The 22,852-nt window shown below is 35.4% G+C and overlaps 1 protein-coding gene and 2 long non-coding RNA genes across 14 annotated transcripts; all 3 read left to right on the top strand.

The window, feature by feature from the left end:
* Positions 1-3,859: 3,859 nt before the first annotated feature.
* Positions 3,860-5,670, top strand: LOC146909421 (uncharacterized). Its single transcript, XR_015018756.1, has 2 exons — positions 3,860-3,985; positions 5,392-5,670. It is a non-coding gene; the product is annotated as an uncharacterized LOC146909421 (long non-coding RNA).
* A 3,658-nt stretch (positions 5,671-9,328) lies between these two features.
* LOC146909422 (uncharacterized) lies at positions 9,329-11,108 on the top strand. Its single transcript, XR_015018757.1, has 2 exons — positions 9,329-9,454; positions 10,851-11,108. It is a non-coding gene; the product is annotated as an uncharacterized LOC146909422 (long non-coding RNA).
* A 1,066-nt stretch (positions 11,109-12,174) lies between these two features.
* On the top strand, positions 12,175-18,123 carry LOC146909423 (uncharacterized). Of its 12 annotated transcripts, none has more exons than XR_015018772.1 (9): positions 12,175-12,308; positions 14,075-14,190; positions 14,308-14,417; positions 14,527-15,160; positions 15,653-15,799; positions 15,985-16,048; positions 16,135-16,359; positions 17,498-17,569; positions 17,667-18,123. XR_015018772.1 is itself a non-coding variant. In XM_085725919.1 (8 exons), exons 1-8 carry the CDS (start codon positions 12,266-12,268, stop codon positions 17,757-17,759), a joined length of 1,440 nt encoding a protein of 479 aa, XP_085582045.1. In that variant the 5' UTR covers positions 12,176-12,265; the 3' UTR covers positions 17,760-18,123. The 12 variants fall into 12 exon arrangements, 10 of the variants coding, with proteins under 10 accessions (XP_085582054.1, XP_085582045.1, XP_085582049.1 ...); XR_015018773.1 differs by lacking the exon at positions 12,175-12,308 and adding an exon at positions 13,012-13,592; XM_085725919.1 differs by lacking the exon at positions 15,985-16,048 and having other exon boundaries at positions 12,176-12,308.
* Positions 18,124-22,852: the final 4,729 nt, after the last annotated feature.

Here is a 22,852-nt window from a genome sequence, read left to right on the forward strand (position 1 = left end):
AGTTTTGGGCTTTTTATTGGGCTTTACGTTGTGGTTTACTATTGGCACCGTTTTCTTAAGTCACTTGTTTTATTCATCTCGTTCAACTATGCACTCTAGGAGGAACCAAACTATCCATAACAGTACGAGATGATTTGACCAACTCAACGTCTAATTTGATTGGTCACTCTAAATATAGAGAACATGATTTTCACATGCTCGTTATTTTAAAACTTCATTTTGTTGAATCGATTAATGAATGATGATACTCAACATAGATCACCCTTCTGATATTACCATAGTTGGGATGAAGATTCAGTTGACTCTTCAAATCAGAGAGTGTAACATTATCATTGATCCTAAATAAATTATGCTCGTCGATGTTATAGTATACTACAACTTGGTTCGAATTCATTTCAATTGGGTAAGGTTTGTGTTCTCTCAAAAAAAAAAGGTTTGTGAATGATAATGAACCAAGACATCAATTTTATGCAAATTTCAGTGCATTGTAGACCCTAGAATTTGACAGTGCGTTTTAGGACACACAAACTGTCGATGCATTGTATACTTTATTGTGTCTTATATGTTCGAATTTTAAATTTGGATATGCATTGTACAAAATTCTTATGTATGGATTTTAAAATTTGGATGTATAAAATACAAATTTTTTATTATGTAATTTTTATGTGTTTGAATTTTAAAATTTCAATGTGTAGTTTACCCGATATATACATTTAGATGCGTAAGAAACTGTAAAATCAGTTTGCAAGTTACATAACTATAACACTTTACGCGTAACTAACCAAGTTAAATATAAATTCAAAAAATCATAAGACTCAAAACACAAGAATAAATATATATATTTACCCTAATTAATACTATTAACTTGTCTTGAAGTATGAAAAGTCAAATTTAACACATATACAAACAAATGATAATTTGGTAAAACTTATACACCAAATAGACACAATAATTGAAATAACAACTTTTTTTTTAAGAAATATGAAAAAAGATAAAGAGAACTTATATAAATGTCAATCACCAACACACGTTGGCTCAGTTGGTAAGGAACGGGCCACTTTCTTGCAGAAGGTTATGTGTTCGATTCCCTCTGCCGATGTGACCCTCTGCCGATGTGAGGGCAGTGTTGATGGGTGATCTGTAAGTACCTTTATAAGTGTCTTTTGGGCCCGGAGGCGTGCCCTGACCTGGTGGTGACCGGAGCCGAACCCACCTAAACTTTTTGTTACAAAAAAAAAAAAAATATAAACGTCAATCACTTTCTTGTGTTGGTATATATCTTCCAAGACCTTTTTTTTACACTTTGTATGTTGTTGTTTCTCGTGTGGCATTTAGCAAGGGATCGAAGATGCAAATATCAGAAGACGAAGCTTGTGTAACATTAGAGACCAAAATTGTAACGCCCTCCTTTTAGTTAATTATTTTTATTAAGTTAGAATTTATATATGTGATTTATTTATATATATGAGGTGTTAGTATTTTATTATGTGGCATTATTATATTGTTTATTAGAATATGAGAATTATTAGTGTAAGTAAAATTGGAGGTTAGAATAGAAAGAAGAATAAGTTAGTTGGCCTAAATAGATTTAGGAAGAGTGATTAGTATTATAAATAAGGAAGCTTAGGTTAGAAAGAGTTTTTATTTTAGACCGCTTTTTGGAGAAAGAGGAGAGAGAGGAGAACTCAGAAAGAGAGAGAGAGAGAGAGAGAACCTAGGAACGAAGAACGCTGCTTTTGATTTCAGAAAAACAATCTAAGGTAAGGGTGAGACTATCTTTCACTAATATTAAGTCTGTAGATCATTAGATTGCATCTAACATGCTTTAGGATGAGTTTGTATGGGGGAGTCTCTATTCACCATAAAGGTCGTATGAACATATGCATAGGGAAGGGTTTTGTTTTTCATTGTTTTCCATGATATTTGAATGAATTGGTGTTAAATTCGTGCTCTAAATTGTTGTTGTGAATTTGAGTATTTGATTATTTTTAGATTAATGATTTTAATATGTTGAATTCATGATTAAATTATCGTTGTCGTACTATGCATGATTTGTTCAGGACGTTTCAATTTGAATTACCTTACTGTATGTTGCTGCCATAACTATTACAATTGAGAACTACTACTGTGATGTCCATATATTTATATCGCCGATATTGTTCATATCTAATGCCCCCTTGATGTCGTTCTATTCAATTTAAATTGAGAAGTTGTAGTTGCCGTGGCTGACCTTTTCTTTTAGAGATTCCATCTATCTATATACATGCTAGTTATGAACAGCAACATATACTAATAGGATGAGCATGCTAGTTGCAAATAATATTCATTAGCGTTGATAGTCAAGCTTCTAAATAAATTAATATGGTTTTGACTTGTTGCTACCTCATATTTAATTTTCTTAGAGATTGTTGCGACTTCATATTAAGTGTGCATATGATAATGGACTACAGGTTATCATGTGAAGGATTGCAATTGTATTAATTAAAATAATGATATCATAATTTCATAGTGATTTTTATAGGTATGATAGGAATATTGAATTTCTTTTAGATTATTATTTAAACGTGTTTGAAAATATGATGTTTTAGAAGATAAAATATTTGACGATGTGTTATATAAAAATGTGTTATTTGAAGATGTGTGATTTAAAGATGGGTTATATAAAGATGTGATCTTGTTATTTATGCACTATATGTGTTAAGTTATGAAGTTGTTAAGTCGTCAAGTCGTTATGAATAAGAAGTTCAAGATGTTATGTTGTCGAGTTGTTAAGAAGTCAAGGAGTTATAAGATGTTCATGAAGTTCTAAGACGTAAGATGTTGAGTCGATCTAAGTTGCAAGAATTAAGAAGTTGTCCATGATTATGGAATTGTATAAGATGTTCACGTTGTTGTCTAAGTTGTAGGAAGATTGAGTCCATTGCATACTCATTAAAGATGTGGGCTTTAGGCCCGGCAACTTTATGCTCAAACTATGTTGGGGGCTTTAGGCCCGGCAGCTTTATGCTCAAATACGTTGGGGGCTTTAGGCCCGGCAGCTTTATGCTCAAATACGTTGGGGGCTTTAGGCCCGACAGCTTTATGCTCAAGAGGGTCACTCCTATGACCGGTGTGGGTCGTGCATTGAAGTCCAAGAAGTTGACTCCAAAATTTATTGGTCCTTATCAGATATCTGAGAGAATTGGCACGGTGGCTTATAGAGTTGGTTTGCCACCACATCTTTCGAACTTGCATGATGTGTTTCATGTGTCGCAACTTCGGAAGTATGTAGAGGATCCTTCACATGTTATTCCTAGAGATGATGTGCAAGTTATAGACAACCTTACGGTGGAGACTTTACCTTTGAGGATTGATGATCGCAAGGTGAAGACGTTGAGAGGCAAAGAGATACCTCTAGTGAGGGTTGCTTGGGGAGGAGCAACTGGTGAAAGTCTTACTTGGGAGTTGGAGAGTAAGATGCAGGAGTCATATCCTGAGTTGTTTGCTTGAGGTAATATTTCGAGGACGAAATTCTCTAAGTTGGGGAGAGTTGTAACGCCCCATTTTAATTCTATTATTTTTAGTAGATGTGTGAATATTTTTATATGACTTTATTTGTTATAAATGATTTTATGTGAAATATATATTTTATATGATTTTTATGTGATATATGTTGTGATGCTATTTTATTATATGATGTATGGAGTTGTGTTTTATTTGAATGAATATTGTTTTATTATATGATAAGATAGTAAGAGAAATAGAAATAATATAGAAATAGTGTTTATTTTGGTTTAAGGGGAATAATGAGGAATTAATAGAAATTAAGGGAGCTAAGAGAAAAGAGAGGTTTTAGTTTACAGTAAAAACAGAAAGTCAGAAAAAAAAATATTTTCACGTGAAAACTCTAGAAAAACTGGTTTTGGAGAGAAGGAAGAGAAAGCTAGGAGAAGAGCTAGGAAGAGAGGATCCAACCAATTTTTGCTGTAGAATTTGCTGAGATAAGGTAAGGGTGGGATTCCTTTCAATAATCATGGTATATAATTCTGAAATTTGATGAATTGTTGTTCTTGGTTTTAGGGTTAGAAGTTTTATGTTAATTGAGGAAAATATGATGAATTGTGTTGTTTGATGCATGTTCCTATGTTGTTTTGGTTGCTATGTTGTATATAGAACCTGTAAACATTGTTCTAATTCATTTTGGGTGATTAGGGGATCAGAAATTGGGTTTTTGGGGTGAAAATGGTGTTAAAATCGTAACAGTAGATGAAAAACTCGCCAGAAATTCGCTATTAGCGAAACTCTCTGGAACATTTTCGCTATTAGCTCAGTTTTCGCTATTAGCGAAATTGTCCAGTGACAGCATTTTCTGTTTCGCGTTCTTGCGTCTTTTTCACCCGTTTCTGTTTTGAATTAGCTTTCAGTGTAAACATGAAAGTTGTAGATAATTAAGTTAGCTTTAAAATGGCCCTGGTTTGGAGTGGAAAAGATTTGTAGATTTTGATTTATGATAAAAATAGTCCAGGTGGGTCTTCAGAAAATTTTAAGAAAGCTTAGAATAACTAATCCCAAGTTAGTCCAAAAACTTATGGTTGGTTTCCCAACTTCAAACTTAAGTGTTAGGGATTTAGTTGAGGTGTTTTATGGATATTTGGCTTATGTTCTATTGATCAAAACTTAATTGCTTTTGGGGGATGTTTTAGACTTTGAGATAAATGTAATTGATTTATATATATGCTATGTTGTTGATTTCCGTTGTTGATGTCGTTGTATCATCCGATGTCGAAGTTGGGGAGTGTGTCATAATTGTTTTAGGCACATATGTTGTTGTTGTAGTCGTTGTTGAAGTTGTATGTTGATATACACAAGTTGAGTCCATTTGCATACTCACATCTGTTGGGGGCTTATGCCCTGGAATGTTCATCATTCACCCGTTGGGGGCTCATGCCCTGGAATGTTTATCATTCACTTGTTGGGGGCTTATGCCCTGGGATGCTTTAACCATCCATTGTGTTGGGGGCTTAGGCCCTGGAATGCTTAGCATTCAACGCGCGTAGATTGGTACCACCTGCATGATGCATTAGTTGTTGTTGTCGTAGCATTTGTTAGGTTGTTGTTGTCGTTGTAGCATTGTCGAGCTGTTGTCGTTGTAGCATTGTCGAGCTGTTGTCGTTGTCGAATTATCGAGTTGTCGGTGTCGTTGTGGATAACGTTGTTGTTGTTGTTGTTGCTGAACCTCGTTGCTGAAAATAATTATGTTGTTGCTTATGTATTTATTTATATACATTATTAATGATGCATGTTGTGATATGTTGTTGTTTTCATTAATTCGATGAATTATATATTATTATTATTGGATAAGTTTCTCACCCCTTCTGCGTATATGTTGGCTCGACCGTGGGTAATGTGCAGGTAATGATGGCTTGTAGGTTGATTGGCTCAAGTGTCTAGGGCTCTGATACATATTAGGATGGGGATCGTCGCGAGTGTCTTCTCATTTCTTTTATGTATCACATATTTTGGAAAAGACTTGCTATTAGAATAAAGTTGAATTATGTTGTGGCCTTATGCCAAGACTTTTATTGATGTTGAATTTGGTTGAATTTATATTTTAAAGAATTATTCCGCTGCAGTTTGTAAGATAATTTAAATGTCGGTTTTTAAATAAATAGACAATTTTCTATTATGAAATTTTGAAAAGTAGTGTGACACTCCGTTGTGTGATTACTCTGATTTTATTTATTAATATTAATTTGTTGGGAGAACGGGGTGTTACAATTGGTATCAGAGCAAGTCGGTCCGTCCGGCCAATTAGTAGAGTCGTGTCGAGCCTAGTAGTGTTGTGTGACAATTTTGTATTGTCCTGTTTGTTGTTGTTGTGTAACCCTTCGTATGAACTGGTTGGAGAACAACCATGTTCATATTAATTGTTTTAGAAAGACGGTGTACTTTTCTTCTGCTGAAGAAGAGAGTGGAGCATAATTTTTATCTACCAAGCGGCTGAAGCAGTTAGAACATGATGGAGACTTGATGTTTTCTTTAATGGCATATTTGTATGTGGAAAATCAGTCGGTAATTGATAGATGGCCCGTTGAGAATGAATTTCCTGAAGTTTTTCCTGATGAGATTCCGGTTGTGCCACCAGAAAGAGAGGTCGAATTTTCAATTGACCTTGTTTCGGGTACGAAGCCTGTGTCGATGGCTCCTTACGTATGTCAGCTTCAGAGTTGGCAGAGTTGAAGAAGCAGTTAGAAGACTTGCTTGATAAGAAGTTTGTAAGACCGAGTGTTTCACCTTGGGGAGCGCCGGTGTTGTTGGTAAAGAAGAAGGATGGTAGCATGAGATTATGTATAGATTATCGTCAGTTGAATAAAGTGACAATAAAGAATAGGTATCCACTTCCGAGAATTGACGACTTGATGGATTAATTAGTGGGTGCTCGCGTGTTTGGCAAGATTGACTTAAGGCCAGGTTACCATCAGGTTAAGGTGAAGGATGAAGATATGCTGAAGACGGCGTTTACGACGCGATATGGACACTATGAATATAAAGTGATGCCTTTCGGTGTTACTAATGCGCCTGGAGTATTTATGGAATATATGAACAGGATTTTTCATGCTTTTCTGGATAAGTTTGTTGTTGTGTTTATTGATGATATCTTGATTTATTCTAAGACTGAAGAGGAGCATGCAGAGCATTTGAGGATTGTTTTGCAGGTGCTGAAAGAAAAGAAGTTGTATGCAAAGTTGTCAAAGTGTGAGTTCTGGTTAAGTGAAGTAAGTTCCCTTGGCCATATTATTTCTGGTAGTGGTATTGCAGTCGACCCGTCGAAGGTTGAAGCGGTATCACAATGGGAGACTCCTAAGTCAATTACAGAGATTAGAAGTTTTCTTGGTTTGGCTGGTTATTACCGTAGATTTATCGAAGGATTTTCGAGGTTGGCACTTCCATTGACTCAATTGACCTGTAAAGGTAAAGCTTTTGTGTGGGATGCTCACTGTGAGAGTAATTTCAATGAGTTGAAGCGAAGATTGACGACGGCTCCAATTTTGATTCTGCCAGAGCCAGATAAACCTTTTGTTGTTTATTGTGATGCGTCCAAGTTGGGCTTGGGTGGTGTGCTGATGCAAGATGGTAAGGTAGTGGCTTATGCTTCTAGACAGTTGAGAATTCATGAGAAGAATTATCCTACACATGATTTGGAGTTGGCTGCTGTGGTTTTTATGTTAAAAATTTGGAGACATTATTTATATGGTTCCAGATTTGAAGTGTTTAGTGATCATAAAAGTTTGAAATATTTATTTGATCAAAAGGAGTTGAATATGAGGCAGAGAAGGTGGCTAGAGTTGTTGAAAGATTATGATTTTGGTTTGAATTATCATCCGGGTAAAACTAATGTGGTTGCAGATGCCTTGAGTAGGAAAACGTTGCACATGTCGGCTATGATGGTGAAAAAATTTGAATTGCTGGAACAATTTAGAGACTTAAGTCTTGTTTGTGAATTGGCACCTCAGAGTGTGCAGTTGGGCATGTTGAAAATTAATAATGATTTCTTGAAGAGTATCAAAGAAGCCCAGGAGGTTGATGTGAAATTTGTAGACTTGATGGTTGCTAGTAATCAGAATGCAGATGATGATTTTCAGGTTGATGATCAAGGAGTGTTGAGATTCCGAGGGAGGATTTGTATTCCTGATAATAATGAGTTGAAAAAGTTGATTTTAGAAGAAAGTCACAGAAGTAGCTTGAGTATCCATCCGGAGCTACAAAGATGTATCATGACTTGAAGAAACTGTTTTGGTGGACTGGGTTGAAGCGTGATGTCGCACAATTTATTTATGCGTGTTTGACTTGTCAGAAATTGAAAGTTGAATATCAGAAGCCTGCTGGTTTGTTGACACCATTAGATGTGTCGGAATGGAAATGGGATAGCATCTCCATGGATTTTGTGACGAGTTTGCCAACCACTCAAAGAGGGCATGATGCCATTTGGGTCGTTGTCGATAGATTGACGAAGTCGGCACACTTTATTCCAATTAATATCACTTATTCGGTAGCTCAGTTGGCGGAGATTTATATTCATAATATTGTGAAGTTGCATGGTGTCCCGTCGAGTATTGTGTCGGATAGAGATCCGAGGTTTGCTTCGAGATTTTGGAAGAGCTTGCAAGAAGCTTTGGGCTCTCAGCTGAAGTTGAGTTCAGCTTATCATCCGTAAACAGATGGTCAGTCGGAAAGGACGATTCTATCATTAGAAGATTTGTTGAGGGTGTGTGTACTTGAGCAAGGTGGAGCTTGGGACAGTCACCTACCATTGATAGAGTTCACGTACAACAATAGTTACCATTCGAGTATTGGTATGACACCTTTCGAAGCTTTATATGGTCGAAGGTGTAGAACTCCTTTATGTTGGTTTGAGTCGGGTGAAAGTGTTGTGTTGGGACCTGAAATAGTTCAGCAGACTACGGAGAAGGTCAAGATGATAAGAGAGCATATGAAAGCGTCGCAGAGTCGACAGAAGAGTTATCATGACAAGCGTAGGAAAGACCTTGAGTTTCAAGAGGGTGACCATGTGTTCTTGAGAGTCACTCCTATGACCGGTGTGGGTCGTGCATTGAAGTCCAAGAAGTTGACTCCAAAATTTATTGGTCCTTATCAGATATCTGAGAGAATTGGCACGGTGGCTTATAGAGTTAGTTTGCCACCACATCTTTCGAACTTGCATGATGTGTTTCATGTGTCGCAACTTCGGAAGTATGTAGAGGATCCTTCACATGTTATTCCTAGAGATGATGTGCAAGTTATAGACAACCTTACGGTGGAGACTTTACCTTTGAGGATTGATGATCGCAAGGTGAAGACGTTGAGAGGCAAAGAGATACCTCTAGTGAGGGTTGCTTGGGGAGGAGCAACTGGTGAAAGTCTTACTTGGGAGTTGGAGAGTAAGATGCAGGAGTCATATCCTGAGTTGTTTGCTTGAGGTAATATTTCGAGGACGAAATTCTCTAAGTTGGGGAGAGTTGTAACGCCCCATTTTAATTCTATTATTTTTAGTAGATGTGTGAATATTTTTATATGACTTTATTTGTTATATATATGATTTTATGTGAAATATATATTTTATATGATTTTTATGTGATATATGTTGTGATGCTATTTTATTATATGATGTATGGAGTTGTGTTTTATTTGAATGAATATTGTTTTATTATATGATAAGATAGTAAGAGAAATAGAAATAATATAGAAATAGTGTTTATTTTGGTTTAAGGGGAATAATGAGGAATTAATAGAAATTAAGGGAGCTAAGAGAAAAGAGAGGTTTTAGTTTACAGTAAAAACAGAAAGTCAGAAAAAAAAATATTTTCACGTGAAAACTCTAGAAAAACTGGTTTTGGAGAGAAGGAAGAGAAAGCTAGGAGAAGAGCTAGGAAGAGAGGATCCAACCAATTTTTGCTGTAGAATTTGCTGAGATAAGGTAAGGGTGGGATTCCTTTCAATAATCATGGTATATAATTCTGAAATTTGATGAATTGTTGTTCTTGGTTTTAGGGTTAGAAGTTTTATGTTAATTGAGGAAAATATGATGAATTGTGTTGTTTGATGCATGTTCCTATGTTGTTTTGGTTGCTATGTTGTATATAGAACCTGTAAACATTGTTCTAATTCATTTTGGGTGATTAGGGGATCAGAAATTGGGTTTTTGGGGTGAAAATGGTGTTAAAATCGTAACAGTAGATGAAAAACTCGCCAGAAATTCGCTATTAGCGAAACTCTCTGGAACATTTTCGCTATTAGCTCACTTTTCGCTATTAGCGAAATTGTCCAGTGACAGCATTTTCTGTTTCGCGTTCTTGCGTCTTTTTCACCCGTTTCTGTTTTGAATTAGCTTTCGGTGTAAACATGAAAGTTGTAGATAATTAAGTTAGCTTTAAAATGGCCCTGGTTTGGAGTGGAAAAGATATGTAGATTTTGATTTATGATAAAATAGTCCAGGTGGGTCTTCAGAAAATTTTAAGAAAGCTTAGAATAACTAATCCCAAGTTAGTCCAAAAACTTATGGTTGGTTTCCCAACTTCAAACTTAAGCGTTAGGGATTTAGTTGAGGTGTTTTATGGATATTTGGCTTATGTTCTATTGATCAAAACTTAATTGCTTTTGGGGGATGTTTTAGACTTTGAGATGAATGTAATTGATTTATATATATGCTATGTTGTTGATTTCCGTTGTTGATGTCGTTGTATCATCCGATGTCGAAGTTGGGGAGTGTGTCATAATTGTTTTAGGCACATATGTTGTTGTTGTAGTCGTTGTTGAAGTTGTATGTTGATATACACAAGTTGAGTCCATTTGCATACTCACATCTGTTGGGGGCTTATGCCCTGGAATGTTCATCATTCACCCGTTGGCCCTGGAATGTTTATCATTCACTTGTTGGGGGCTTATGCCCTGGGATGCTTTAACCATCCATTGTGTTGGGGGCTTATGCCCTGGAATGCTTAGCATTCAACGCGCGTAGATTGGTACCACCTGCATGATGCATTAGTTGTTGTTGTCGTAGCATTTGTTAGGTTGTTGTTGTCGTTGTAGCATTGTCGAGTTGTTGTCGTTGTAGCATTGTCGAGTTGTTGTCGTTGTCGAATTATCGAGTTGTCGGTGTCGTTGTGGATAACGTTGTTGTTGTTGTTGTTGCTGAACCTCGTTGCTGAAAATAATTATGTTGTTGCTTATGTATTTATTTATATACATTATTAATGATGCATGTTGTGATATGTTGTTGTTTTCATTAATTCGATGAATTATATATTATTATTATTGGATAAGTTTCTCACCCCTTCTACGTATATGTTGGCTCGACCGTGGGTAATGTGCAGGTAATGATGGCTTGTAGGTTGATTGGCTCAAGTGTCTAGGGCTCTGATACATATTAGGATGGGGATCGTCGCGAGTGTCTTCTCATTTCTTTTATGTATCACATATTTTGGAAAAGACTTGCTATTAGAATAAAGTTGAATTATGTTGTGGCCTTATGCCAAGACTTTTATTGATGTTGAATTTGGTTGAATTTATATTTTAAAGAATTATTCCGCTGCAGTTTATTAAGATATTCTAAATGTTGGTATTTAAATAAATAGATATTTTCTATTTATGAATTTTAGAAAAGTAGTGTGACACTCCGTTGTGTGATTACTCTGATTTTATTTATTAATATTACGTTGTTGGGAGAACGGGGTGTTACATAACTTGCAGGTAATCAAGATTAGCTGCGGTCGTGGGTGACTATCTCTCACTGTGTCCTTAGGTGCTCTGATACGTAACGGGATGGGAATTTTAATACTATTTTCTGTTCCTTTACGTATTGCTTTTGAAGTTTAAGAATTATTTTTGAACTAAGATTTATGAGACTTTTATGATGAGACCTGCATGCCAAAGACTATTTTAGATGATGAATAATTCCGCTGCAAAATATTAATTAATTGTTGATTGAATTTTGAAGGATAAATATTAATTTATTCCATTTATGACTTTTAAGAAATGTGACATTCCGTTTTGTGATTAAAAACTCTGATTTTATTTATGAAAATTTTTGCTTTAGGAAAACGGGGTGTTACAAAAATTGTAGTTTGTAGTAAAACATTCGACAATGTTTAGTATATTTTAGTAAGGATAAAGTTTTTTTTTCCAATGCTTTTGTTATCGTACGAGATTTTATATATTAAGTAATCCAATGTTTAGAAATTCACATTTAAAATAAATAAGTGAAAGATAGGATACTCGAAGTCTAACCTTTAGCGCTCTCCATCTTAGTACATATAATATGCATTGTTCACACCAATTGAATAAAAGAATAAATCACAAATATTGTTTCGATACAATATATATATATTTTTTTTACAAATAGATACAATATTATTTGTTAATGTTAGTTTCCATCAAATATAAATACAAATAATTCTAATTATATAATCTCCATCAAATATTTTACAACATAACTTATTTCTTCCTAAACGTTCCTACCCTAGTTTCCTTAATAAGAACAACTAATTAGTCTAACTTAACTAACTAATTATATCTTTTGGTGTAAAAAAAAAACTGATTATATATTTGTTTGTTTTTCTCACATAAAGTAGTAGTAACACAAAAATGAAGGAAAAAAAAGCAAAAAATAAATAAATAAAAACGAAAACATTTTGCTTGTAAATAAAAAAGTGGCACAAAACATTGCTAAAAACTCTCCCCATACTACCATTTTTTGAGCAGAGCAGGAAAGGGTGGTTTACTCATCATCATGAACTATACTCACTCTCACGCCACCAACCACCGCATCACCGGTAAACTTTCTCTTTCTCACTCTCTTTTTAACGTTAACTTCATCTGTTACTTTCTCTTTCTTTAGACCCCAAAAAACTGAAATGCAAAAATCACAACCCAAAAGACCTTTTCTTTTTATAGCAGCAATTTGCATTGTCACATTTCCCACTTGTTCTACTTTTTTTCTTTATTTTATGGAACTGAAGTGTGATTAAACAAATATACAGTTTTGTTTTCAACTAAAAATTTGATCTTGTGCATGATATTTAATATTTTAACAGTTAATAACAATGGTCGACAGTACTTGTGTGCTGCCTAGGTTTTTTAGTGACATGTTTCATTTTGACCCTTTTCGTCAACCTTTTCAATTTTTTTTATTATTCCCATGGTTTTGTTTTTGGGAATGAAAAGAGGAAAAAGGTATGAAACATCGACACCAGTAATTATTTAAGAAAATGACAAATTTGAATGAAATCATGTGTTTCAGTGTCGGACACAACACACCTTCGAATAGAAGTGTCGATGCTACAAAGGGGAGACATATTTTCATTTTTTAAAATTTTATAGTTTAATTTATGGTTGGTGTTGTTATTTATTGAAAAAATGGGACCCATTAGACATTTTATAACATGATCATAGTTGTTGTTTTTTTGTTATGCCCCACTGGGTCATTGACATTGATTCTTCATGATATTTTTGTGTTATCTATGATGTATGAGATCCATAATGAGGTTTACCTTGTTGAAGTATACTAGGGCCTTGTTTGGATCGACAATTTATTTGCAGCTTATAACACAAGTACTTATTATGATAAGGGCTTATGTATAAGCTACTTCTATAGCAAAAGATAAAATAAAGTTAAATTATATTTGTATAAGCTATAAGCTGTTTTCATAAGCTATATTGGAGAATTTATAAAAATAAGCTGAAAACAGCTTATAAACATGCCATAAGTTGTTTTCAAAAGTTCTCCCAAACAGTCTCACAAAACTTATGTCAGTGGATAAGCTCAAATGAGTCAATCCAAAAAGGCCCTAGTTCCACATCTTTGATAGAATGTGCACAATACTTATTAGCTAGAGGTAAAATACTTTTGAAAATGTGCATTTCTTGGAGGTGAATACTTCTGATTTGATTCATTGTTAAAAGTAAATTACTTGGGGAAGAAGTCTTATTCTGCTTGTTCTATCGATCTTAAACATGATTGCTTTCAGTAGAAGGATACTTGTGGACTTTAATCAAAAGTAAATTTCTATGATGCATACTTTTAAATGGTGAACATACGCATGCCCTGTACATATCTGGTATGGATACTTACACTTATCGAATACAAATGAGCTTGTAGTCAATGCTTAGTTCTCACTTTGAATACAAGCGAGTTTTGTAATACACCAAGTTTTGTTACTATGTGGTTTGCAGTACAATTGATTGATATATGCTGTTAAGTTGTCTCATTATACTCGGGATTCAATAGCAGTTATCTTAAATGCCACCAATTTTATGTCATTAATTGTGTTTTTTTATGTACATGGTTCTTAGCTGCTGCTGCACATGTTTTGTCAGTAAACACTTCTACAGTTTGGTTGGTCACCTGGAAAAATAAGAAATTATGACCTTTCCATTTTCTAATAACTTTTGCCTCTTTTCTTTGAGTAATTATTGTTGTTTCTTTAGATTTTCTCAATGCAAATAAAGGTTTGATGCATCATGTGAAGTAATATCAATAGATCTTACAGATGATATAAATGCAGATTGATGACTGACCTCTTGAGTTCATTGATTACAGATCCTAATGGGACAAGGGATGGGATGAACTGGGAGCATCATATTCACTCAATGGAAATTCAGGCTTACAGTTCCATGTTGAAGGCTTTTATTGCTCAATCAGAACTTCTTACTTGGGTAAATATTTATTCTAAATTTGTCATCTCTGACTGAGTTTGTCTCATTAAATATGCTCTTGCAAATCCTTCATCCTTTTATGCAAGGTATATGCTGAAAATTTGTTTGTGGCTGTAGGGAAAAGAGGAGCTCTTGACTGAACTACGAAAGGAACTAAATATCGCAGATTCTGAACATGGAGAAATTCTGGCTAAAATAAACTCAGATGACTCAATTAAATGGATAAGGTGTTTGCAAATGTTTTGTGCTATTATTATGCACAGTTGTTTGGATTATTATGATATTGTATTGTGAAATGCAGAAGCTTCACTTCTTTTTTAACATTTTATGTTGCAGGGAGCAAAGGAAAATGGCATATCATTCTCAAGCTCATGATTATATCAAAGCAAATACTTCTGGGTGTCCTTCTGCTTCACTTGGAAATTCTACTGTAAAATTGCAAACTCATTCGCATGCTCAGGATTATATTAAAGCTAATACTCAAGCTCATGATTATATCAAAGCTAATACTTCTGGGCATCCTTCTGCTTCAATTGGAAATTCTACTGTAAGATTGCAAACTCATTCGCATGCTCAGGAATATATTAAAGCTAATACTCAAGCTCATGATTATATCAAAGCTAATACTTATGGGTGTCCTTCTGCTTCACTTGGAAATTCTACTGTAAAATTGCAAACTCATTCGCATGCTCAGGATTATATTAAAGCTAATACTCATGCTTATGATTATATCAAAGCTAATACTTCTGTGTGTCCTTCTGCTTCAATTGGAAATTCTACTGTAAGCTTGCAAACTCATTCACATGCTCAGGATTATATTAAAGCTAATACTACTGGATGTCCTTCTGCTTCAATTGGAAATTCAGTTATAAGACTGAAAGCCCCATCCTCGGCTGCATTTTATCCTCAGAATAACTTATCACGCAGTAAAGCTTCTCATAGTTCTATTCATATTCCTGCTTCATTGCCTGTAAGTAAAATCGGTTCAATACAACTGTGAAAATTGTTTATCTTGCACTCTTGCTGCAGAGCTTGTTTGGTTTAGGTCTTAGATGTGTTCTGGATATTCAAAACCGCATTGGAGGAAAAATTAATAGTTTGAATTTTAACATAAACAGTCTTTGGGTAATATGCCTCATGGAAAATAATTTTGTCTAAGAATATCCAAAGTTCTTTTGCTTTTCTAAGACCAGCCAATTCTTACATACATGATAAGTTTGATTCTATTCATTTATCTTGTAACATGAATAAAAGGATTTGGTCCTTTTTTTTTTCAGGGCTTTTTTTTTGTTTGTTGCAAAACTCGCCGTTTTATAAAATTCCTTACACATTCTTTGAATTGAGTTTGGTTATTTTTCTTCTTGATTAATCACTTCGGAAATCAGAAGCTCCCTCAGAAGTCAACTCTTCTATTTGATCTATGGTACTTAATAGAATTAATAGTATAATAATAATATTGTAGGTTCGTAAGATGCATAAGGCTTGTTCCACTGATATATGTCTAATGTGTCAAGTGTGGTGGTTGCTCAGAACCTGTGTCACTCATTCTGCTGCTGTTTCTTTATGGAACTTTGAGGATAATTCTACCAGCCCTTGTTTATTAAACAAAGTACGTTTAAAAGAGGCAACACTATGATTAGGTTATCGGTTATCACATGATTGTTTTTTCCAAACACATGTGAATGGAGACTGTTTAAAAGGAAACACTTGAGCTGTTTATCTTATTAGGATAACATTGTTTTTCCTTAGATGGACATTCTTAAGATCTGTACCAACCTTTTCTTCCATCTACAGATAGACCGCAGTTATGGGACAGTTCACAACCTGCTTTCATTTTATATCTATCATTATTTTTTTGGTAACTCTATCTATCATTTTTTTAATTACACAATTTTATTAGTAATAGTTGAATCTGGCTTATTAATTGAATTTTGCCCGTGCCAGCCAAAATTTAATGACAACCTGTTAACTGCGGAGTTCGTCCGTGGGAATGCTGATCAAACCAAGGAAATGTTCAATTATGATGCTCAGTTACTGCCTATTGGAAGAGGGAATGTGCCGAAACAAAATCATCAATCTAAGCAGCACTTTCCCCCATCCGAGTCTCTCATGTTAAACAACAGATCTGATTTAATTCAGATCCGTGCAACAGATAGGGTTATCCAAGATGTAAGAAAGTTCTTATTTCATATCTATTTTGGATTGGTTTTATGCTAGTTACATTTTGACTGAAATTAAACTACCAGTTAAATAAAACTAGTAGCAATATATGGAACTTGTAGATATGAAGTGATGACAAGGAAATGCACCTAGTAGTTGTAGATGTTAATATGCTTAAATGTTGATGATCATTATCTATCATATTAAACTTATCTTGGTACTTAATAACTTTGTCAGTATCATGGAATATGTTTTTGAATGTTGAGTTGATTATATAATGGGTGAATGGTTGTGGGCCTAAAGGTGGAGGAGAGATAGTTAAGATGATCTGAATTTTCAAAGGAAGTATTTTAGCATCTAAATCTTGTAAGCGGTAAAACTAAAATAGTTGTCATATATTTTTTTTAGTTATCGAACAGTACTCCTTCACTGCCTAAAATATTGAATTGCATTCATTCATGGACTAAATTATTTGACGAAAGGCTAAAAATACATTTTCTGTCGCACTATTTATTATTGGGTTAAGTGCACATGTCCCATTAAGTCATGTGGGTCTCAGTTCTTAATTGATGTGATCCCCATGAATTTCATCTAATAGGAAAAAAATGTGTTGCTAGCATTATTTAATTTTTTATTTTGCTTGTTTTCTTTTTTATTGTTCCATATGTTGGTTCATGATTTGGTGCACTCAATGTTTGCTCTTGGAGGATCTTCCTCCTATTTGTATTAATGTTAATATATGATACAATCGAGATACTATAGAATATTTTTCATATTCAAACACTTCCCGCAAACTAAGTCTTAGTGTAAGTTTTAAGCTAATTGCAAGTAAGACCTTGAAAAAAATCGAAACTCTATCCTCGGCGGGGCCATACCATATATAGGATATATTTGGGGTAGAAACCAATAAGGGCACATCTAGGACAGAAGCCAACAGAGAATGGTACTTTTCTAATTCCATGTTTAAATCACAGGGTTTGGATGGTAGAGGGAATGAAGCATCTTAATTTTCTTAGTATTGATTTCCACATTTCTTTATATTTTATTACAATAAGGTAACAAATCATAAATGTTACTTTTCAGGTGTTCTTTCTTTAGTTCTCATTCCACAATGTGTTGTTGATTCCTTAATTATTACATTTGGCAGGTTGAGAAGATACTTTTCAGTAGAGAGAAGCCTGGTCCAGCCGATATTGAGAAAGCGAAACAGACTCTTAAAGTAATTCCTGCCTTTTGAGATGAATTGAATTACCTTACATATTTGTCTTTAGGCAATTCTAACAAAATGTGTTATATGAATGTATAATTTGATCCAGGAGCAAGAAGGAGCTCTACTTGAAGCACTCGGTAAACTGGCAGATGTCTTAGAGGATGGTAATGATCACTTCCTCAACAGCTTGTTTTTATGAACGTACATTGGTTTTCTAGAAGATGGGGTGCTGGGAAATATTCAAAACTACTCATGGAGGACAAGCGATGGCGGTCCATGGTAATTTCAGTGGACTATTTGGTAGGCTGATTGGACTTGGGGAATTTATTCTGATCCTTGAAATTAGGGTGTCTATATCATTATGTAGATATGATGCTTACTTTAGTTACTGAATCCAATTATGGAGGTTACTCTACACTTTAAGTAGACAAAATATATGATGATGCTAAAGCTAGCATGTGACTGATGCGAGCTGAACACTTCCATATGACTTTTTTCAATACTTGTTGACTGATACTCCTGCTAACCATTTAGTTAAATGTATAGTGTAAAGGAAAATCCAATCCCTTTTTGTTCTTGAGGAAAAAAGCTCGTATTTTCTTGTTAGTTGCATCATATTTTAAATCATATGATCATTGATTTTCTGGTATAAGTTATTAAAAGCATTTTTATTTTTTTGTATGAGTTATTAAACAGCTTATTTTCATCTTATAGCACAAGTGATTATCATGATAAGCGCTTATGTATAAGCTCTTCCCATGGCAAAAGATAAAATAGTTAAATGGTTTTTGTATAAGCTATAAGCTGTTTTCATAAGCTATCTTGGAGAACTTATGAAAATAAGCTGAAAACAGCTTATGAACAATATTATAAGTTGTTTCCATTAGTGTTCCCAAACTGTCTCACAAAACTTATGCAAGTAGATAAGTTCGAGTAAGCCAATCCATTCAGATCCTTGATATATTGTTGCAGACTTTAAAAAAGGAAAATTGCTGTTCACACATTAGAGAAGGCTGGGACACACATGTAAAATACGTTTTTGCCCCCTCGGCAGTTAACTGCCGAGGAATTAAAAATCCGGCTGCAGTTAACTGCCGAGGAATTCCTCGGTAGTTAACTGCCGAAGTTTTCTGAACTTAAACAAAACGAAACAGAATCAGTTCCAGTTTCGAAAATTGCTTTCAAACACATCCAAAACCACCCCAAGTGCCCATCCAATTTCGATTTTTGAGCAAAATCAAGTGCATCATCTCCATTTAATCACAAGTAAGTATCTTGACTCATTTTTAATCATAATGTTAGTTTGTGTAGTTTTTTTTAAAATAAAATTGGTAGTTTGCATGTGGTTAGGGTTGATGTTGGAATTGATATTTAGATGATTGCATGTACTTTATAATTGAATGTAGGTGTTGTGAATGTTGTTTGAATGAGTTTTAAGTACAATGTGGTTTTGAATGATGTCAAATTAACACAATTTGAGTTTGTTTGAAACTTTGCACACAAAGTGTTTGAAAAAATGCCCAAATGAGAATTGTATTGATTTTTTAGTTAGTTATGTACTTAGAGATAAATGTAGTTGATGGAAATGATGTTTAGATTATGTTTAAGTCGAATGTGGTTTTAGAATGTGATGTCAATGGTTTTTAGAATGTTGATTGTTGTTAATGTTAATGATTAAGTTATGACTAGTGTGTTTAATGTGTTTGATTATGTTATGGAAAATGATGTTAATTTATTAAAAATTTGTGTAGATATGGCCGATCAGGAGCCCATTGATCCATCTAAGATGATAGGTGGTAGGCGTGCTCAGACACAAAGCTACCGGAAGGAGAAGGAGAGGAGAAACGCACATATCCCAAAGAGGGGAAGAGGTCGGAGGGGGGGGGGGGGGGATGGTTCAGGGAGTTCTCAGCCTTCTGAGGCTTCTCAGGCACCGCCTGAAGAGTCGCAGGTGGTTGACCCGACCCAGGCGGTGGAGTACCTGAATTATCAGGATCACCATGATGTGACCGACGGTGGGTACGACGAGCAGTATATGCCAGAGCAGCCGCATATGCCAGAGGAGCCAGACGAGGATGACATTGCAGCAGCGGCTGCCCCGGAGGTGTTGCCTACGGACGCTCCCTTTCCTGGAGGACCGCAGGACATATCTTTGCTTCACTCTTATGCCAGTCATGTGGCATTGCCGCTTTGGTATAATAAGGATGACGTAAGTATTTTTTTTTTTTTTAAATGTTCTTTCTTTATGTTTAATTACGTGTTTTTTATATGTGTTTTTTTATATGGATGACGTAAGTAAAAACAATTATGTGTTCTTTCTTTTAGTTAACTTTTATATATGTTTTTTTTAATTCCTTTCTTTATGTTTAATTATTTTCTTTATTTTTTCTTTCTTGATTTAAATTGTTTTATTTATATGTTTTGATTATATGTTTTATTTATATGTTTTATTGATATGTTTTATTTATATGTTTTATTTATATGTGACTTTCTTTAAATATGTTTTATTTATATTATTTATATGTGATTTTCTTTAAATTGTTTTATTTATATGTTTTCTTTATATGTTTTCTTTATATGTGATTTTCTTTATATGTTTTCTTTATTTTTATTTTAGCATTTATCAAGTTTAATATTTATTAGTTAAATGTTTACATTGTTTTCAGTGCCGCAAGAAGCGTGTTGTAAAGCCTATTAATCACGGCCCTAAGATTTTGAGTCTCGGACGTCCAAACGACAATCAGAGATGGTTTTGGGATCCGCTTAGGGAGAGTGGCTTACATGACTTGGTTTTCTTGGGGTACGCCACTGTGCCTCACGCTTTGCTGATGACTCTATGCGAGAGGTGGCATTCCGAGACCAGCACTTTTCACATGCCTATGGGGGAGATGACTGTGACTTTGGATGATGTCGCATGTCTTATGCATGTCCCGATTGAAGGGCGGATGTTGGGCCACCGGAAGAAGATGCTGAGACATGAGGGAGAGGCACTACTGATGACTCACTTGGGTGCGTCGAGGTCGCAGGCAGAGAAAATCTGCAATACTGAGTATGGTGGATACATTAGTTATCCTAAGCTGAGGGAGTTTTATACGACGCACCTTGGTAGAGCCAACCTTTTGGCGGATACACAGGATCCAGAGGAGCTGGAGGAGTTGGAGAGGGTTAGGACTTATTGTGTGAAGTCCTACCTTCTATACTTGGTTGGATGCCTGTTGTTTGGGGATAGAAGCAACAAGCGCATCCAGTTGATTTATTTGACGGCTATGGCGGACGGCTACGCGGGGATGCGTGCTTATTCATGGGGAGGGATGGCACTTGCATACCTGTACGATGAGTTAGCTCAGGCTTGTTTGCCCGGAGACAGGCAGCTTGGGGGAAGCGTGACACTGCTCACTGTAAGTAAAAATTAAATTTAAATTTAATTTTTTTTGTTAACTATTATTATTTTGTTATATTTTGTTATATTTTTTCGTTAACTTTAATTTTTTTGTTAACTATTATTATTTTGTTATATTTTGTTATATTTTTTCGTTAACTTTAATTTTTTTTGTTAACTATTATTATTTTGTTATATTTTGTTATATTTTTTTTGTTAATTGTAAATTTTATTTTTTTAGTTAACTTTAATTTATTTATATGTGATTTGTATGGTTTATGCAGGCATGGTTTTTGTCGCACTTCCCTAAGTTTTACACTGTTGATCCAAACCCGGACTACATTGAAAATTTACCGGTTGCGGCGAGGTGGACTCTTCAGAAGGGTCATGGAGAGGGGGCCACGTATCGGTCATTGCTTGATCGCATTACGTTTGATGACGTATGCTGGAGGCCGTACGAAGGGCACAGGGAGTTCCAGCCTTTCGAGGAGGTATTTTGGTATTCTGGTTGGATCATGTGCGGCGACCGTAGGGTGTACCGTCACCTGCCGGAGAGGGTATTGAGGCAGTACGGACACGTCCAGTCCGTACCTAGACCTCCGACGGATGTTCCAGCGCTGACACCGGCTGAGATTGTGCAGGCCTTCACGGACTTCCGCACTCACACGCTTAAGGCGGATGATTGGGGTGAGCAGGCAGGAGAGCAACCATGGCGTATGGCAGAGGGCTATGTACGATGGTACACGCTTATGTCTCACCCTCAGATTTTGCCACTTCTTCCGGGAGATGTTCCGAGGCCTCCAAACGAGGAGCAGATCGTTGCAGAGCAGTGGGAGCGGTACGAGGGGAGAAGCTCCCCTGACACCTATGACATGGTTAGCGGCGCTGTTGCCCATGCTGATGAGTTTTTGGGTCAGGAGGTGATGAGCATGACCCCTCAGCAGTTGTATGCGGCCTTGCAGGATGTTAGGCAGCAGATCGCGCCGATCATTACCAGGAGGAGAGCCCAGAGACCGAGGAGGAGACACCAGCAGCACCAGCATGACCAGGACCAGCAGTAGGATTAGGACTGCTACTATTTTTAGGATTTATTTTTAGGACTTTGGTGTATTTTCATGACATTTGGCCGTTTTGTTAGTACAGTACATTTGTTGTTACTTTGTTTGGATGACATTTTTTTATGACAATTGCTCGTTTCCGTATTATATTTTCAATTTCAGTTATGTATGTAATTTGATTTGACTAGCTTTATGGTTTGGCATCGAAACAATGTGTTTACAATGTGTAAAAACACATGTAACAGGTTCTGCCTTCAACAGGTTCTGCAAATACTGGCTTCAGGATTACTCGGCAGTTAACTGCCGAGGAAAAGATGAAACTGGCGGTAGTTAACTGCCGAGGTTTTCCTTGGTTCTACACTGCCGAGGTTTTCCTCGGTACTTGTTATACCCTAATTTTGGACCTAAAAATACTTGTTCAATTCTTCTTTTCTTGCATTACAAGCCTTTTGAACTGTCTCTGATCAATTGCATCTTTCTCTGCATTTTATTTCAATATTACTTGCAAAATTCACATAAAAGGGCATTTTAGTCATTTCCTATGTCAAAATTTCTTTCAAAAATTGCATTTGAAGTCATTTCGAGTCAGTTTTGCCCCTAAGGGCATTTTAGTCTTTTCAAGTGTCAAGACTCTGTTCAAATCTTAAAAATTGTCTTTGAGTTTTTCAAGTTGGTTTAAATAAACTGTTGTTTCATTTCTCTGTTAAAAATCCATTTTAAATTTGCATCTGAGTCATTTTCAGTCGTTTTAGCCCCAGGGGCATTTTGGTCATTTCACACGAAATTTCGGCAGAGAGGTACTTTAAAGTACCTCATTTAGGCCATTGGTTCGTTTTAGTCCGTTTTGTCAATTTT

Source organism: Medicago sativa, chromosome 7 (assembly GCF_051527215.1).
Source record: "Medicago sativa cultivar Bolivia chromosome 7, Bolivia_mono, whole genome shotgun sequence".
Classification (NCBI taxonomy): Eukaryota; Viridiplantae; Streptophyta; class Magnoliopsida; order Fabales; family Fabaceae; genus Medicago; species Medicago sativa.